The sequence below is a fragment of the Muntiacus reevesi genome, chromosome 1 (assembly GCF_963930625.1).
Source record: "Muntiacus reevesi chromosome 1, mMunRee1.1, whole genome shotgun sequence".
Lineage (NCBI taxonomy): Eukaryota > Metazoa > Chordata > Mammalia > Artiodactyla > Cervidae > Muntiacus > Muntiacus reevesi.
Window position 1 is genome coordinate 5,016,445 of NC_089249.1, and position 19,998 is coordinate 5,036,442.

The 19,998-nt window shown below is 38.6% G+C and overlaps 1 protein-coding gene across 1 annotated transcript; it reads left to right on the forward strand.

Annotated features, from left to right (window-relative positions):
• Window positions 1–15,077: 15,077 nt before the first annotated feature.
• LOC136158793 (bifunctional methylenetetrahydrofolate dehydrogenase/cyclohydrolase 2, mitochondrial-like) lies at window positions 15,078–17,341 on the forward strand. The gene is made up of 2 exons (XM_065920609.1): window positions 15,078–15,353; window positions 17,169–17,341. The coding sequence occupies exons 1-2, from the start codon at window positions 15,211–15,213 to the stop codon at window positions 17,263–17,265; spliced, it is 240 nt and encodes a 79-aa protein (XP_065776681.1). The 5' UTR covers window positions 15,078–15,210; the 3' UTR covers window positions 17,266–17,341.
• Window positions 17,342–19,998: the final 2,657 nt, after the last annotated feature.

A 19,998-nucleotide genomic window follows, 5' to 3' on the forward strand; every position in this document is an offset into this window, starting at 1 on the left:
GACGCAGAAGTACAGAACAGACTTTCGAACTCTGTGGGAGAAGGTGAGGGTGGGATGTTTCGAAAGAACAGCATGTATATTATCTGTGGTGAAACAGACCACCAGCCCAGGTGGGATGCATGAGTCAAGTGCTCGGGCCTGGTGGGCTGGGAAGATCCAGAGGAATCGGGTGGAGAGGGAGGTGGGATGGGAGACCGGGATGGGGAATACGTGTAACTCTATGGCTGATTCATATCAATGTATGACAAAACCCACTGAAAAAAAAAATTAAAAAAAAAAAAAAAGAATGCATGTGTTTATTGTTACCTTCTGCTCAAAGTCTTTCCATATACTCCACTACCTCCCACCCAAGGCCTGTTGACTCCATCAGTGTACACTCGTCATTCTATTTTGGCTGCATTTTGACTGTTATTCATTGAAAATAAAGGGTGAAATGGATCATCTTTCTCAAAGCACAATAAACACATAAAACTGGGGAAAAAAAATAGATTCCATTAGTAAGTGTGCCTGTGCAGCCCAGACTTGAAGTTTAATCCCCTCTTTGACCGCAGGAGAGAGTTGACATTAACAGGTGGGTATATAAGCTGGATATTCACCAGTGCAGATGCCCTGAGCCTGTAGGAAAGGGAAACACCAGGAGGGTCACTGGCCCTGGTCCTCTCCGTCACCAAAGAGCTCAATGCCACCCAGTTATAGCTATAATTACAGAGAAGCATTGGCAGGTTTGAAGAAAGAAGACGTAACTTCTCAACCTACCTCTGTGTCTCATTACTGGGCCCTAATAACTCCTTTAATCATCTTGGGAATGGCATAATTATACTGAACTGAATAAATACACAGGCACACGTGTGGGTTCAAACAGTTCACTCCTTAGATAGTGACATTCAAAATATATCACAACTTTTGTAACTGTTTTGCATTTCTTTTCCTTCTTTTTCTTTCTTTCTTATTTTGTTTTGATTTAATATGGAAGTGGGCTGTGCCTGTCTTGACCTCTGACAGGCCCCATGAAAACTTGAAGCCAAGGTGAGGTGACAAAGTCTGGTCCCTCAGCACTAAGGGCCTCCTCATGTTACTTCTTTACTTAGAAAAATAAAACGCTATCGCAGAAGACCCAGAGCCACAAATATTCTTCCCAGGCGAATTTGTTTCCAGAATTCTTAACTTTTTGGTTAAATTTTGCCATCAGGGAATTGTTTAGACTGGAAATATCTAGGCACGACCAAAACAAAATCTCAAGTGTGCATCCGTCTCCTCCAAGCTGAGTTAGAATCAGATATGCCTTTGGGAGAAAGCAGGCGAGGGAACTCTTCCCACCACACACAGTCACCTCAAAATCAGATGGAAGGCGCGTAAACAGTTACGTGTCTGTTCGCACATCTTATCAGAGTCCCATTTCTACCTTTTTGAGCAAAATAGCAAAAAGTATGTAATACATATCATTAAATAGGTTTGCAAAGCTATAATCTTTGTAACTACCATTGCTAACCAGACACTAGCATGCCTTTATGCTAAGTATTAGAAATGACAGCATGAAACTGTTTAGCAACTCCTTCTATTTCATAATGATACTGGGTCATCGTGAGTGTGAGGGATCATGACACCCTCTGTATGTTGTTTTAGATTCGCTAGTGATGCCAAATATATTCATGTCAACAGATACCGTTCCAAAATACCCGAGTTCTATTTAGCTGAATACCAAAGGACTGACTCGAATTACTGCGGAGGAAGTAAATATATCTTTAACTCAGATGGCTAAACATTAAAAACTCAGAAAATCTATCTTGCAAAGAGCTGGAAAGTAGTAAAGTAAGACCTTTACAGAAAGGTCAATCAATTTTGTGCTTTCCTTAACTATATTATTATAACCCTTTTCAATTCACATCTTTTCTTAGCCATATGTGAAAAACTGCCCCCCCCCCTTTTTATTTTTTACTAACATTATGATAGCACCTAATTCAGTTCAGTTCAGTCGCTCAGTCGTGTCTGATTCTTTGCGACCCCCTGAACCACAGCACACCAGGCCTCCCTGTCCATCACCAACTCCTGGAGTTTACCCAAGCTCATGTCCATTGAGCCGGTGATGCTATCCAACCATCTAATTAATGAATGAGTAAATAATGAAGTATTAATTAATTAATTATGAATAATAAATCATTAGAAATGTAAAAATCTGTTTTATACTACTCGATACAGTGGTGGTGGTGGTGGTGATGGTGGTTTAGTAGCTAAGTCATGTCCAACTTTTGTGACTGCACGGACTGTAGCCTGCCAGGCTCCTCTGTCCATAGAATTTTCCAGAGGAGAATACTGGAATGGGTTGCCATTTCCTTCTCCAATGTACTCAATATTGTACAATCTCAATAATCATAGTAATAATAATCACTGAAGTAATATGCAACTCTGATTGAGTACTTAGCACAAGCTAGAAGCTTCAGTAAGTACCTTTATGGATGGTCTTATATTAATCTCCCAACAACCTTGATAGATAGGTAAAATAATTTACTAATTCCTACTGTGTATGTGTGTGTGTGTGTGCATGCATGCACATGCGTGCACACACTGAGACATATTTGACTCTTTGTGACACTTTGGATGGTAGTCTGCCAGGCTTCTCTGTTCATGAGATTTCCCAGGCAAGAATAGTCGAGTGGATTGCCATTTCCTCCTCCAGAGATCTTCCCGACACAGGGATCAAACCCATGTCTCCTGTGTCTCCTGCACTGCAGAGAGATTCTTTACCTGCTGAGGCACCAGGGGCTCACTGCAATGAATGGCTAAGATTTTTATTGAGAATTTATGGTGTGTCAGGCACTGTACCTGTATTAGGTGTTTTAAGTATAAGTGTTAGTTGCTTAGTCTTATCTGACTCTTTGCGACCCAACAGACTGTAGCTTTCCAGGCTCCCCTGTCCATGCGATTTCCAGGCAAGAATATTGGAGTCAGTTGCCATTTCCTCCTCCAGGGGATCTTCCCAGCCCAAGGTTTGAGCCCAGGTCTCCCACATTACAGGCAGATTCTTTACTGTCAGTCACCAGGGAAGTTTATTTCTCACAGCTTCCCACAAAGTACCTCATGAGGAAACTGAGGTACAGAGTTGAAGTGACGCGCCCAGGGCTACTAAGCTGTAGGTGATGTAACTCAAGCCTCCAACTCCATTCGTCTAGCAGCAGCTCTTACTAAGCAGCTGCTCATCACATGCTATATTTTCTTTGAACTTTTTGCATGCCAGCCACAGTATCAAATGGTCTTCATGTGTTAACGATCTCTCCTTGAGGAGCTCATTGTTTGCTCATTTTTCAGATGAAGAAAGGCAGGCACTTGCTCAGGGTTTAAAACCCAGTCTTACCTGACTCACAAGGAACGTGCTGGCCCCAGGAACAGAAAGTAAAGAGGCTGTCATCTTCAGCAGCCAGCGCTCGATCGCACGCGTCAGTCTCGAGGCAAACCAGACTTTTTATGGGCATGCTTAGGCTGAGAGACAGAGGGTCAGAATCTACCCTCCTGGGTCCCGATTCCAGTCCTTTCTCAGATTTTTTGAGTTGGTTGTTTAGGCCAGTGGGTTTGAAAAGATTCAAGTCACAGGTGGGGAGTAGAAGCACAAGCGAAACTATTCTTGTCAAGTGAAAACCTTCAGCTTGTAGTTTTTCCTGTTATTCATTTTGAGCTTCCTCTTCCTTACCATTGAACATTGTTTGAGGAAATATTTCAGTACTAAATGGCAGTAATTTCTATTTTCTTAAATATCTTCTGTCATAGGTTCATAGCCTCAAGCTATTTTTAAAAATATCTTGTGCTTTTTTACCGTATGTATTCTTATATGCTTATATTCCAAATCAACTCCAAACTACATGTATTCAAGGTCTATATCTTACTCATGCTCTTAATCCTTATAGAACCTCACATCTTATATTGCACAAAGTGGGTGATTGAGAAATATTTGGTAATCAATATGAGCAGCATATTTGGAACTTCATTATGCCACCTAAAACTATCCTAAAGGGCAAGCATCTATATTCCCAGCACATAAAATCACATATATAAAGATACAGAATCCATCTTTCTGATACATAGCTTTAGCTCTTGATAGCCACTGTTCAAAAATTTGGTGAGGGTTCCAGCTCAGCCTGGTGCACTGTGCAAAAGACGCTTCCCTTGCAAAAAGGTGTTTCACTTTCCTGAACTGTGTGCAGAATTGTTACTTTTCTTTGTTTCTTCAGAAATGAGTCCCTTCATACAATAAACCATTGTCATTTCTTCTCTCTGAAGTCATCTCAATCTATAATATTTAGTAGACAAATATATATTCACAAATTAACATAATATAAAGATGTTGTTTTTATATGTAGATAAATACATAGATATGTGTGTGCTAAGTAGCTTAAAGAGTAGCTTAAAGAGCCTTGTTCGACTCTTTGCAACACTATGGACTGTAGCCCACCATGCTCCTCTGTCCATGGGATTCTCTAAGCAAGAATACTGGAGTGGGTTGCCATGCCCTCCTCCAGGGGATCTTAATGACCCAGGGATTGAATCTGGGTCTGCTGTGGCTCCTGCATTGCAGGTGGGATTCTTTACCCCTGAGCCACCAGGGAAACCAGATACATAGACAGACACAAATACTCTTACAGAGCTTGAGTCCTCAAGCAGAGCTCACTGTGAATGGCACCCCCTAGGAATATTCAGTGGACAAATGCACAACCACACGCAGTGCCCTTGAAGTTAGAGCTCCGTGCTAGAAGAATTCTGTCTTCCCTGATGGCTCAGCCAGTAAAAGGAATCCTCCTGTAATGCAGGAGATACAAGAAACAGGAATTTCATCTCTGGCTGGACAGGGTCCTCTGGAGAAGAAAATAGCAAGTCACTCCACTATTCTTGCTTAAGAAAGTCCATGGACAGAGGAACCTGCTGGGCTACAATCCATAGGGTCCCAAAAAGTCAAACAAACTGACCAATTAAACACTAGAAAAATCCAGCACTAGAGCAGAGAATTTAATAATAGGAATTTACTGTCCTTTGATTTTTTTCCCCCTGCTCTATCTACATAATCCTTTACCTTATTTCCAGATTTTAGCATTCTGACTTTTAAATTCTTTTCTCTGCAATGCAGAACCTGAACAGACAAACAGAACAATATATCTACCTATGTGTAAAACAGAAATTCAGATGTTGGCCTATTTGAAAGAGGTTCAACTTAATTTTTTTAATTTGGATTTTTCAGGAAGTTCTTGCTATGGGATAAATTTGATTCATTTTATCGCATTAGGTTAGTGTTGCTTCTCTGAGTTGGAATGTAATGGAAAGCTTAGAGTTTATGTATGTGGCTCCAATGGGTGTATGCTTCAGAAGAACAGATATCTTGGTAAGCTAATATCATTTTTGAATGTGGCTACAAAAGTTGTCATCAAATCCAAGAGTTATGATGGGAGAAATTCTGGGAAGGAAGTAATCTAATTTACCTGTTGTAGTACAGATATATTCTAAAGATTGGAGTTTCCCAGGTGGCATAGTGGTAAAGAATTCACCTGCCAATATAGGAAATACAGGAGACTGTGGTTCAATTCCTGGGTGGGGAAGATCCCCTAGAGTATGAAATGGCAACTTATTCCAGTATTCTTGCCTGGAAAATTCCATGGGCAGAGGAACTTGGCAGGCTACAGTTCATGGGGCTGCAAAGAGTTGGACATGACTGAGCGTGGGTAACTGAGCAAGCGTTCTAACTGGAGTTTTCTCTTTGCTGGCTTAGATCCAGGGAAGTAGGTGAATTCCCTTATACATCCTCTTAAGCTCTTTAGCTCTTTAGCTCCACCAACAGGAAAAGTACAATCGTATTGTAATAAGAGCTTTAAAAATCTAGAATAAGTGCTTAATCCATCTTTAGCAATAACTACAGATAATTTAACTTCCCTGGTGGCTCAGACAGTAAAGAGTCTGTCTACAATGCGCGAGATCTCGGTTGGATCCCTGGGTGGGGAAGATCTCCTGGAGAAGGAAATGGCAACCTACTCCAGTATTCTTGCCTGGAAAAGCCCATGGATGGAGGAGCCTGGTGGGCTACAGTCCATGGGGTCACAAAGAGTCGGACACAACTGAGTGACTTCACTTTCACAGATAATTTAATCTATTGTCAGTTTATTAATATAGGCAGATGGTATGTGCTGAATAGTTATTAAATAAAATTTTAAATCACTGTATTTGTATATTCATAAGTAAATGCAACACAGTGGTTGCCATTCTGTGCTTTAAGGCATGATTCCTAAATTTGCTTCTTTTTGCACCATACCAGTTAAAAACCATTAATAAAGAACACCATGGGGATGTGTTTTACTCTCCTCTAATTTTAGAGGTTAAGAGTTTTATATCCTATGGTACCAGAAAGGTGTCTTATAGAACCAATTAATATACTACAATTATCTGTGTATACAAATAATGATACAAGTACAAAAATATAAATAATGGTTTACAAGAGTAAACCACTCCCTTTATTGTTATTTGATAAAGTAGTAGATTTAAACTAAGACGTTCATCTTTGGTTTGTGTTAGGAAAGATTTTATACTTTGGAATTGCTTTCAGGGACTGAAGTAACTATCAATTATTTTAAATCATTTCTTTAGATTTCTTTGAATACAACATGGTGCTAGTGATGCATCTTAAAGTGGCAAAACTGATTTAAGCGAGTTTCTTATGTGTAGTTACTGGAAATAGGAATGTGTAGGTTAAAGGCATTTCTGTTATAGCCAGACCAGGCTTATGTGTGAACCTCAACTTTAGAAATATTCTATTCGGTTGGTACAAATGAAACTGTGATTTCAGACTGTGAATTTTAAATCATTATAACTAGGTTCAAACACATTTTTACTGATCAAAATAGGAGCCATTAAAACCAACATATTTTTGCCAATGAGAACAGTTTATTTATTCCTGTAGCATAAAAACACATGCTTTGAGATACGACAGATTCTTGAAAAGTGTGTCCTACATCCTGTTAGTAGCAGAAGCATTTTCCCTGCTAAAAGTTGTCCTGCTGGCTTTGCAATGTGCGGTCAGGCTTTGTTGTGGAGAAGAATTGGGCCCTTTCTGTTGACCAAGACCAGCTGCATGCACTGTAGATTTCAGTGCATCTCATCGATTTGCTGAGCATGCTTCTCAGACACAGTGATTTTGCCAGGATTCAGAAAGCTGTTGTGGATCAGACTGGCAACAGACCACCAAACAGTGACCATGACCTTCTTTTGGTGCAAGTCTGGCTTGGGGAAGTGCTTTGGAACGTCTTGGTCCAGCCACTGAGCTAGTCATCGAAGGCTGTGGTATAAAATTCAGTTTTCATCAGATGTCACAGTTCAATCAAGAAATGGTTCATTGCTGTTGCATGGAATGAGAGAAGACACTTTGAAATGATGATTTTTTTTTAATTTGCAGTCAGCTCATAAGGCACCCAGCTATCAAGTTTTTCACCATTCCAATTTGCTTCAAATGCCAAACAACCTTAGAATGGTCAATGTTGAGTTCCTCAGCAACTTCTCGTGTAACTGTAAGAGAATCAGTTTCAATGATAGAGAGTTCTCAGTTGATTGTTGTTAATTTCCAATGGCCAGCCGCTCTGCTCCTCATGTTCAAGGCTCTCGTCTCCTTTGCAAAGCTTGCTGAACCACCACTCCACTGTAAATTTGTTAGCAGCTCCTGGGTCAAGTGTATTGTTGATGTTGCCCGTTGTCACCACTGTTTATGACCTATTTCAAACTCAAATAAGAAAATTTCTTGAATTTGCTTTTTGTCTAAAATCATTTCTATAGTCTAAATATAAATATAAAATAAATAGCAAGCAATGTCATTAGCAGAAAAACATGAAGTGAGAAATGTGCATTAAGTTAGTGTATAACATAACGACAGTTAGTTGAGATTGTATTCCAATATCAAATGGCAAATTTCAACAATGCAAAAACTGTAATTACTTTTGCACCAATCTAACAGTTCTGACTTTGAAAAAGTTAACCTCTCAGAGCCTCAGATTCTATATTTATAAGATGAGAAGGAAAACAATAGTTCTGCTTAAACCCTTATAAAGCTGTTGTCTATATTAAATTTAAAATTTCGATACAAATAACACAGTACTGAACATACCTGGTGGAGAAGGAAATGGCAACCCACTCCAGTATTCTTGCCTAGAGAATCCTGTGGATGGAGGAGCCTGGTGGGCTGCCATCTATGGGGTCACACAGAGTCGGAGAAGACTGAAGCGACTTAGCAGCAGCAGCAGCAGAACATACCTGGAAGATATTAAGCTTTCAGTAAACATTAGTGGACACAGTTTATTTTCATGTAATTGTTAACATTCACATTAACTCTGTCCCCTTTATCCCCTCCATCAGTTAAAATCTACATATAACTCATTTGTGCCAAATGGATATTAATAAAAGATACATAATTCCAACAAAGCTCAAAACTTACTGTTTATCATCCATTTCATTGTGCCCTCCACTTAATCATGAATACATTATTGGTATACGGCAAGGAATAGCTGAGTGGGAATGCACGTACAGTTTCTTTGGAAATACTCCATATACCCAGTATATTCAGTTCAGTTCAGTCACTCAGTCGTGTCCGACTCTTTGAGACCCCATGAACCGCAGCACGCCAGGCCTCCCTGTCCATCACCAAATCCTGGAGTCCACCCAAACCTATGTCCATTGAGTCGGTGATGCCATCCAGCCATCTCATCCTCTGTTGTTCCCTTCTCCTCCTGCCCTCAATCTTTCCCAGCATCAGGGTCTTTCCCAGTGAGTCAGCTCTTCACATCAGGCGGCCAAATTATTGGCATTTCAGCTCCAACATCAGTCCTTCCAGTGAACACCCAGGACTGATCTCCTTTAGGATGGACTGGTTGGATCTCCAATATGTAAATAAATTTAAAATGTGCTTCTCACCTGAGACTTTCCTGTTCATAAATTATACTTTTTTCCCTCTAACAAATTAAACGGAAACCATTAAGGATAAGGAAAAATGATTTTGCCATCTACTGCCTGCCCCATTTCCAGTTTTAATGATTCATATTTTCTGCTTAAGAAAGTTAGAGCCACAAAAGGATCATTTAATGTGACTAATAAATACTATAACCTTTATTGTAATTTTTAAAATTGATTACTGTTTAAAAGCATGTCAAAGAACATAGTTAATGTAGTTATGAACTTTCTATATTATGTAAAAATATTCAATTTATACTTCATTTCTATGGTTAAGATAGCAAATAGTGGTTACATTTTAACTTTGTGTTATTTGTGGTTACAATCAAGTAAAAATAAGATGTACAATAAAATCTCTGGGACAATACACCCAAATTTTTATAGCATTTGTATTTGCACACTGTGAGAATGGTGACAATAATACTTTTGATTCTTATTCTCTTCCTTGTTCTTTTCTTTCATTCAGATTTTCTGTAACCTTCAAGCTTTGTGTAATGAACGTGTATAACTTTATAACCTTTGTTTTTTAAAAAAAATAATCTCAGGTTATGTTTAAATAACCCACAACATCTAGATGAGAGTCAAAATCAGGTCTACTATTTACATACATGAAAGAAGTTTCATCTCTTTCACAAGTAATATTTTTTTATTTCCTGTATTATGATGGTCAGAAAAGATTTTACCAAATCTTATTAAAATTTCTTATACATCTGATAAAAACTTTTCATATTCATTATTTTCTATGAATTTATATTCAATGCTTTTTAATAAGGGCTTCCCAGAACGTGCTAGTGGTATAGAATCTGTCTGCCAATGCAGGAGACTTAGGAGATGCGGGTTTGATTCCTGAGTCGAGAAAATCCCCTGGAGGAGGGCATGGCAACCCACTCCAGTATTTCTGCCCAGAGAATCCCACTGGCGGGCTATAGACCACAGGGTAACTAAAAGCAGTGCCAAACTTTTGCATTCATGAAATATTGGCTCCCTCTAGTGGCCAAATTAATTATGGACCACTAACGTGAGAGGTGGATGGGTAGATAGATATTGATAAGCTCACTATGCTACAGATCTATCTAGTAGATCTATTGATCTATTCATATCTACATATATATATAATGCTTCTTATTGAGGAATGTGGATTAATTCTAAGGAGAATCAGCAAATGCTTAAGCCCTATATTTAATCAATTTTAATTGAAAAATTTACATACAATAAAATGTTCCCATTTTAAGTGTGTAATTTAATGAGTTTTGACAAATTAGTAGACTGTGTACCATACCACAATCAAAATATAGAACATTTTTGTCACCTTCAAAAGTTCTTTTGTACCCTTTTGGAGCCAGTCACAGACAAGTAGTAAAAAGTAGAAACTGTGGAAACAGACATTATTGTCTTGTGTTAACTTATGTTAAACTTATGTTAAACTTATGTTAAACTTATTAGTTTAACTTGTGTTAAACTAATGCATAATCATTATCTGTGGGTTTTCATGGACATCCCTTATAAGCTTGATGAGTATCCCTCTATTTACAATTTTATGCGAGTTTAAAATTTTTTTTCATGGATGAATGTTGAATTCTGTCAAATAATTTTTCTATGTCTATTGAGCTCATTACTGTTTTGTTTTGTTTTTTTCGATCTGTTGCTATAGTAATTTGAATTGATTGGTTCTGAGTGTTGAACCAGATTTACATCCACAGGATAAACCTCACTTGGTCATGATAGATTGCCTTTTTGTATATTGTTTTATTAAATTTGCTAGTGTATTTGAAAATTTCTGTTACTGTGTTATTGAGGGATATTGGTCTGTAGTGTCTTTTCCTGTAATGTTTTGATACCAGGATACTAGTGGCCTAATAAATGAGATGGGAAGGTTCCTTCCTCTACTGTTTTCTGAGAGACTTGCATAATATTGTTACTATTGATTTCTTAAACATTTGAGAGAAATTATCAGTGAAGTCCACCAAAGACTAAAGATTCTTTGTCAGAAGACAATTAGTAACTTGATTTTTTCATGGAATTATTCAATTTTTAAATTTCTTTTGGGGTCAATTTTTGATGATTTGTGTTTTTAAAGAAATTTGCCTATTTTATTTAGGTGGCCAAATACATATTTAATTGAGCTCTATCTACAATCTAATAAATTAGTCCTCTACAGTTTCATGAAAACTTACGGAAGACATGAGACTCCTGAAGAGAGACAAGAAATTTGTTACAGCAAAAGTAGTTATCAAAAATGACCTATCCAAAAAGGAGATGAAGAAAATATTTCCATTTACAATAGCACCAAAAAGTATAAAATACTTACAAATGAACCCAACCAAGAAAGACTTTACACTGAAAACTGCAAAACATTGCTGAAGGAAATCAGAGAAGACATAAATATATCAAAAAATATCATGTGTTCATGGATTGGAAGACTTATTATTGACAAAATCCCAACATTACTCATAGCAATCTGCAGATTTAATGCAATGTCTATCAAAGTCCCAATGCCATTTTTAGAATAAGCAGAAAAATCTATTCTAAAATTCATATGGAATCTTAAGGGGCCTTGAGTAACCAAAACAATCTTGAAAAGGAAGAATAAAGTTGGAGGTCTCATACTCTCTGATTTAAAAACTTATTACAAAGCCACAGTTAACAAAATATGTGATGCTGGCATAAGGCAGACACACACAACAATGGAACAGAATAGAGAGGTCAGAGATAAACCTTGCAATAGCTAAGCAAATGATATCGACCAAAAAAGTAGTTGCTGGAGCATTAGCATCATTGCTCCATTTTCCTGAGCCCCACATTACCGCAGGATGACACGGAAGACCAGATGAAGCCTGCATGTGTAGTCGGCTGTTGCACCACAGACGAGGAGCTCTGAGCTTAAGGATCTCATCACTTTAAGGCAAGCAGTAAGCAAGTATTCTCTTTGTACACAGGGAATCACCACCTCCTCACTCAGAATTACCAGCTGCATGAAAACTCAGGAGAGATGGGGACCTGCCTGGTGGTCCAGTGGCTAACACTCCATGCTCCCAACTCAGGGGGCCTGAGTTTGTTAGCATGCTGCAACTAGAGCTGGTGCAGATAAATAAACACATATTTTAAATAAATAAATACTAGTTTCTTTAAATATAAGAAAATATTTTTTTAAAAGACTCCTGAGAAATGGCCCGGGTAAAAGGTGGTCAGGGTCTAGTCTTGACACTCAGCAAAACATGTAGGAATGAGAATAGGAACGTGTAACTCTATGGCTGATTCATATCAATGTATGACAAAACCCACTGAAAAATAAAAAATAAAAAAAATAAAAAATTTTTAAAAACCTGAAAAAAATACTGAAATAAAAAATACTGAATAAATAAATAAGTACTGAATAAAAAAAAAAAGAGAGAGAATAGGAATGCATTGCTCCCTGTAATGCTCTTTTCCTTCAATTAGTCTTACAATTTATTTTAAAAATTTTTCAGTGGGTTTTGTCATACATTGATATGAATCAGCCATAGAGTTACACATATTCCCCATCCCAGTCCCCCATCCCACTAGTCTTACAATTTTATCAATTGTATTGATTAATTCTCAAAATTTGCTTTTGATAACATTAATTTCATCTGCTATTTCTCTGTTTTCTATTTAATTTAGCTCTTTAGCTCAACTGTTCTTACTTTTCTAATTTGTAGAAGCTTAGACCATTGATATTATTAAATTTTTAATTTTTATTTTATATTGGAGTATAGTTGGCTTTCAATATTGTGCTAGTTTTAGGTGTACAACAAAGTAATTAAGTTTTACATATATATCATAAGTTCCCATATATATCACTATAGACTGGTGATTAGGGTCCCTTGTGTTATACAGTAGGTCCTCGTTGATTATCTATTTTATATAGGGTAGTGGATATATGTTAATCCCAAATTTGTAGTTTATCCCTCCCTGCCACATTTCTCCTTTAGTAGCCATAAGTTTATTTTCAAAGTCTATGAGTCTAGGTATCATTTCATATGGGTCAGAGGGCCATCATCAAAAAGCTTACAAACAGTAAGTGCTGAAGAGAGTGTGGAGAAAAGGGGACCCTCCTACACTGTTGGTGGGACTGTAAACTGGAATGGCCACTGTGGAGAACAGTATGGACAGTCCTCAAAAAACTAAAAACAGAACTACCATATGATCCAGCAATCACACTCCTGGGCATATATCTGCGCTTGTGTTCTTAGTTGCTCAGTTGTGTCTGACTCTTGAAATCCCATGGACTGTAGCTGACCAGGCTCCTCTGTCCATGGAATTTTCCAGGCAAGAATACTGGGATAGGTTGCCATTTCCCACTCCAGGGGATCTTCCTGACCTCAGGATCAAACTTTCTTCTCCTGTGTCTCCTGCTTTAGCAGGTGGGTTCTTTTACCACTGTATCACCTGGGAAGCCCCATATGCATAAAAAACTATAAATCAAAAAGAAACATGCACCCAATGTTCATTGCAGTGCTATTTACAATAGCCAAGAAGGAAAGCAACCTAAATGTCCATCAACAGAGGAATGGATAAATAAGATGTGGTACATATATAAAATGGAATATTACCCAGCCATAAAAAAGAATAAAACCATGCCATTTGTAGCAACATGGATAGCCCTAGAGATTATTAGACCATTGATTTTAGACTTTTACTCTTCTCTAAAATAAGCATTTACGGCTACCAATTTCTCCAGAAGTACTTCTTTAGCTGCTTTCCTCAAATTTTGATATATTCTCTGTTCATTTTCCCTTCTCATGTCCTCTTTGTTCCATGGATTATTATTATTTTTTTAAACCTACAGAATCAAAGTGCCTTTCTTTGAATTTTGAATGTACCACTTCCTAGACTTCTAGCTTTGGGCAAGTTTCTTAATTTCTTCATAGATCATATTTATCATATGTAAAATGAGAATTACAAGAGGATCTTTCTCAGAGAATTATTGTCAAGATTAAATGAAGCTATCTATGTAAAGGACAAATGCCTGGAACAGAGTAAATCTACAGAAACTGTTAGCTATTATTACTGATAATTTTTATTACTTTTAATTTAATGAATGTCACAATTCACAGAAATAATCCTGTATTCTTAATACAGAAAATATACTTAATTTTCCCAATTATGTATTTTTCATTTTGTGCACTTTTCCTATATTTTGCATTATCCTTAAGGTGGACTACAAGAAAAAATTTAAAAACAATACCTAATTTAAGAGGACGAAGGTAGTTCTGTTTCTTTCTTCATATTATCACTAGTTAGGTAGTAGGTCTGATAGATCTCTGCAGTTTTAAAGGAAAGTAACCTTTCGATAGCCGAACGAAACCACTTATTTGTCTAGTATAACTTCTGCCCCCTTCTGCCTACAAGTCTTTCATTTTGTGAAAGACATGCTCCTTAGAACTTTCTGCTAGGTTGGATGCTGCCTGATTCAAGTTGATTTTTGCTCAAATAAAAGCATTACTCAGTTCATCTTCTATCATATCTCAGCATAAAAAAATGGTCAGTCTGATTTTTACTTTCTAAAGGAAGCTTCTATTTTGTTTTCTCACTACAAATGCACCACATAACACAGATTCCTAGGTAGTGTCAGTTAGATCATAGACTCCAGAAAACGAATGACAGGTTTTTCTCTCCAAAGTGGAAATGATAAGGTAGAGCAATAGAAATTCTTAGGTCCAAGCCTTGTTCATCCAGGTCTCCCTCCTCCCTCCACACACTCACGCTTGTCTTTCTTTCCCCTGCTCTCAGGAGAAAGGTATCCCACGGTCTCACTAAGGGAGACAGAATCTGTAATATCCTTCCTGCTTTAAATGAAATCACCAGTAGCCTGGGCAGCTGCGGGGCAGAGCAATGGTTTGGGAGAAGGGGAGCGTGCTGCTTGGACTGATTAGTTTAGACGCTTTCCCTGTGTCCTCACTATGGGCACATCAGCAGCGTGACCATTGCAAGGGAAGCCATGTCGCCGCCATGCCATCCCTCAAACTCCAGCCTTCCGACGCACGTGCTAGTCCAGCCCGGGGCTGGGGTCCCGGCCCCGCCCCCTGACGGGACAGGGCTCGGGACCTTCAGCCCCGCCCCCGGCCCCGAACTCGGCTTCTAGCCCCGCCCCTGAAAGGTGCCCCCGGGAACCTTCGGCTGGTGGGAGTCGCTCTCCCGCCGAGCCGGGTGGGGCGGAGTCCGGGCTGGCGCTGTGAGGACCGGAGAGGCGGAGGTGGCGCCTCTGTCAGGAAGCCGGCATTCGCGGCCATGACAGTAGTGGCCCGCGGCCTCTGGCTGCTCCGCGGCCGCCTGGTCCGAGTGTCGGCGCTGAGCCGGAGCGCGGTGTCGCCCTTCGCCGCGCCAGGAGCGGCGGGGCAGGCGTTCCGGGGCTTTCGGAGCAGCGGCGTGAGGTACGAGCGCTCCCGGACGCTCGACCTCCTCGGGCCCGGGCGCTCCCGGGTGCGAAGCCACTGGCTGGGGGGGGGGGGGGGGGGGGGGCGGCCGGGCGCCTACAGCTGGCGCGGGCCAGGCCTCGCGCGCATGAGCCGGGGCTACGGGGCAGCCGCGCGGCGGGGCGGGGGCGAGGCCTGTCTTCGCTCGGAACTTGGCCTTGCAGGCCAGGCCGGCTAGTCTCATCCGCGTCAAGTCAGGCAACTTGGATGTTCTCTGCACTCACTGGAACGTGCCATCTTTGCAGCAGGTGCAGTTGAGTGGCTGAGGAAGATCTTTGAGACCAGAGAAGAGGGCCCTTAAAAACACGTGGTCTGCTTGAAGCATTTGTTTGGTTTTGGTTCTGGCTGTGTTTCGTAAACAAGGGAGTGGGCGATGGCCATATGGTTTAGAGTTTCTGAATTTCTTTGTTGGTGGTAATGCTGAGGTCTTTTCGAGCTCTACAATTCTTAATGATTTCACAAAATCAGGCTTTAATCTTGACTTTTCGGTGTTTTTCTGTATGGCGCTTCCCAAATGTCTGCAGTCTTAGACTGACATGATCAATCTTAGATTCACTGCCTCTCCTTGGACCTTGTTGCTGGCCAGCAGATTGCGAGTAGGTTTTAACTTTTATGTACAAATGGTACGCTGTCGGTCCATCCGTTACTTGTAGCTATTATACAAACTGAGATCCAAGAAGCTAAGAATAATTTCTTTTGACCCAGAGCCAGTGAGTCCATTTGTTTTCAGACTTAGAGAGATTTCAATAACGTGCTGTAACTGCAGTTTTACGTGGCCAGAGATTGTGCCTTACTCGTCTTTTTGTAGCCCCAGTGCCCAGTACAATGCCGGGAAGAAAGGAAAGATCAGTAATGAGAAAACATAGTGACGGCTTATTTAACTTAAATTGACTAACTCTTCATTGTATATATTTGAATCTTAGTCTTGCGTGACTGAAGTAAAAAAAAAAAAAGTTCTATAGGTTTTACTTTGGACTTAGTTTGTAGTGACTGCTGTTTGTCTTCCAGAGAATATGTGAGAAGATAACAATGACCCACAGTTCTGATTGTGGAAGCTTTCATGGTGTCTGAAAAAAATTGCCAGTTGGTTTGGATTCAAGCTCTGCAAACTAGGAAAAGCAGATTCTGTAGAATTCTCTTTGCATTACAGAATTGAAGGAATTATGTACCACAGTCACACTATTTAGATAATTATTTGTTGAATTTGAGTTATTTTAGGGCTTCTTCCCAGAGTGAAATTAACCTTTTTCAAATTGTATAAGTTGGTTCATTTCCCTTTGTCAGATGGTGTTAATAGACAATCCCATCATCCTGTCTTCTCCAGGTATCAATACACTGAATGAGAACCATGACAGCTAAAAACCTAACTGTCCCGTTGAAGCCACTTGTTGTCACACACACATGCACATACACACATGGATAATTCAGAGCTTTTTAAATTGAATTTGTGGTCTTTTATAATTTGAAATAATCGAGTGGAATAATTTTGGAAAGCTATTTTTAATGTAAATAAAGAAGTGTAACTTTCAACCCAACTGTGTTCAGATTATAGCTGTATAGAAATAGTAATACCTTTGATAGGTTTTTATTTTTTCAAGGCAGCACTAGTTAGGTTAGGATAGGTGGCATTCTGACATCCCCTTGCCACTAAGTACCATATATGAAGATGAAGTTGCCTGTAAGGTTGAGAAACACCTGTAGACTGATGGGTCTCGGATGGGGAGAAATCCAGACAGTGTGTTGATGTTCACTGGTGTGTCTTTTCTCTTCTAGGACCAGCAGAGAGAAGAGATTCCATCTTCCAGAGGTCGCCACTGTCTGCCTCCCCACTTGTCCCCATCCTCGGTCATCTCTTTTAACACATTATTGACCAGAGATGTAGTAATATGTCTTTTGTTACACAAATGTTATTGACTGGAGATATATCAATATCGCTTGATAACAAATTGCTGGCCACAGGTGTTAGTCTCTGCAAAAATCCCCCAGTCAATAATGAGTTAATATGTAGTGACACGTTAGTTGTGTAGTTATTCATAGTGAATGTGGTTTAAATCCTACATTATCCTCTTGATTTGAAATTTGAGCCTTAGTGTTTTTCTTACTGCAGTGAATCTTTGAGTTTGATGAACTCTTTCTCTAATGATACTGACTGTTTTCAATTAACAGATTTATTACCAGTTTCTGGTATAGAGCCGAAAATGAAAAAAAGTATTTTTGATTGCCTTTCATATCTTTGGCTAATTAGATACTTAAAATGGAACATATAAATACTTTTTTAGTAGAGAATTTCAAGAAATAGTGTTTAACAGAATTTGAAAATTATAAAATTATTGTTTAATATTTAATCTCAGAATGGTTTCCCTTTAAAATTTGCAGTGAGTTTTTCCCCCATTTACTCATGATAAAATGGATTTATTAATTGAAAGAAAATATATTTAAATGTCAAGGAAATAAATAAATAAGTCCATTCTATTTGTTGCAGCTTATTGTTTCTTGAAGTGAGTTATCTAAAAAGCCAAAAAGTTACAAATGAAAAATTCTTGGTGATTGAATTTTCCCAGTTTTGCCTTGCTGTGTGAGAAGTTTACAAATCAAAATGTGCTTGCGTTGTAAAATATCACATGAGTCTGGCACAGTGTTTAAGTGTATGGAACTGGGCAGCAATCTATTCCATCTGGAGGCAAAGTTACAGACTTTTATGTTAAATGCCATTCTAGAGGCAGATTTTCGGGTATCCTCCAACAGAGGCTTCCCCAAACCATGCTTTACTATATCAACTCATTTTTAGTAATTAAATGGATATCCCAAGGGTTTTTTAAAATAAAAAAACCTATGTTTTTGGAGCTAGTAAGAGGTACTGGTTTATGTTATGTAAATAATCATGTCTTATAGGACTTCCCTGGTGGCTCAGATGGTGAAGAATCTGCCTGCAATGCAGGAGACCCAGGTTCAATCCCTGGGTGGGGAAAATCCCCTGGAGAAGGAAATGGCTACCCACTCCAGTATTCTTGTCTGAAAAATCCTATGGACAAAGAAACCTGGCAGGCTACAGTCCATGGGGTTGCAAAGAGTCAGCCACGACTGAGCAACTAACACCTTCTGTCGTAGAATGGATAGTTTAAAAGACAAAGATAATTTTTAAAAGACAAATTGTATGTGTATGGCTGTTAGTTTTTCTTGAAACCCTCTCCTATGGTCTTTACTCAGTTTCTTTGTCTGCTATAGAATTTATTTAAAGATCATTTTATCCTTGTGTGAAGCTTAAAGGACCCAGACTCCAGTTTGTACCATTACTGAAGCTGATTTTCCATGGAATTATTTCAACCAAGATGAGAGTTTGCACCAATGGCTAGCAAGGGCAATTTCTCAAGATCACATTTTATTTTGCTGGCAAATTGTGATTTTTGAGTCTTAATGCCTTACGTCTTCTAATGACAATGAGCTATGATAGCTATCTGGTTACAGTTTTTATTTCTAAGCAGTTATTGGTGGTGGTTTGGTCACTAAGTCGTGTCCTACTCTTGAATCCATGAATCCATGGACTGTAGCAGTTATGTCATTTTAAGTTTAGAACCTAAATGTTTCACCATTTATTATCTTATATCTTAGTTTTATATCTGTGCTTCAGCTGTTAAGAGATAATATGTTCTAATGTAATGTCTCCAAAATCAAGTTTTCTGATTAAAATGGATCAACAGGTGAACAGAGAAAATTAATACTAATCTCAGACCTTGTTAGTCATGATTTTAGTAATAATCTAGCAATTTCTTTAATGACCCAAATCTCTGTTTTTCAGATGCTTTGTAGTTATATTATTCTTTCATGTTAATACCCTAATTAGAGGATAAAAGTAGCAACAAAGAAACCCAGCAGATTACCTTCTGTGGAGATAATACTCCACAGAAGTACTCACATACTCTTCATCAAATTCCCTGGAGCTCAATGAAGATTGTTAAAAATAGTTTGGCTTGGGGTGATTAAGTTGTAGAAGGATGCTTAAAGATGTAGGAGCTTGGGTGAAATCTGAACTGTCCAATGAGTGGGATAAAGTAATGATTAGTAATTAGTGAGATTTACTATTAAGAAGTGCAGTCTGGACCAGAAAAAAAAATCAACTAATTTGTGTTCAAAATGGGATATAACACAAACCTAAATTAGTTTCAAAGAAGACCTCAGGGTTGATAGTATCCAAGAAGTTTTATCCAGCTGCTCCTGTTAATATTATGTCATAGGTATTTTCTGTGTTGCCATTGTTTTTGTTATCATTTTATTGGCTGCATAATATTACATTAAGTCAAGTGGCCTTAATTTATGTAACCATTTTGCTGTTGGTTAATGTCTAGTACTTGAAATATGAAATAATTCACTCTCAGATGCAGGTCATATTCCTGTCAACAACATACCAACCAGGTTTGTCCACTTAATGATCTGAACTCTACTTAGGTTTCTAGAATTACTCTCATTAAAGAGTATGCCTCGAGCCAAGAGACTATTCAAAGATTTGTCATTCTAAAATGAGGGCATATTATAATTTAAAAATAGATGTTTCCTTTTCCACTTTGGCTATTTATTAACTCTGCAATGAATATCATCTTGCTTTAAG

What these genes read in the sequence shown, in the direction of transcription:
- LOC136158793 (XM_065920609.1), top strand. Translation starts at nt 15,211, where the DNA reads ATGACAGTAGTGGCCCGCGGCCTCTGGCTGCTCCGCGGCCGCCTGGTC. An exon ending in TTTCGGAGCAGCGGCGTGAG is followed by an intron (nt 15,354 to 17,168) that starts GTACGAGCGCTC and finishes TTTCTCTTCTAG; the next exon opens with GACCAGCAGAGAGAAGAGAT.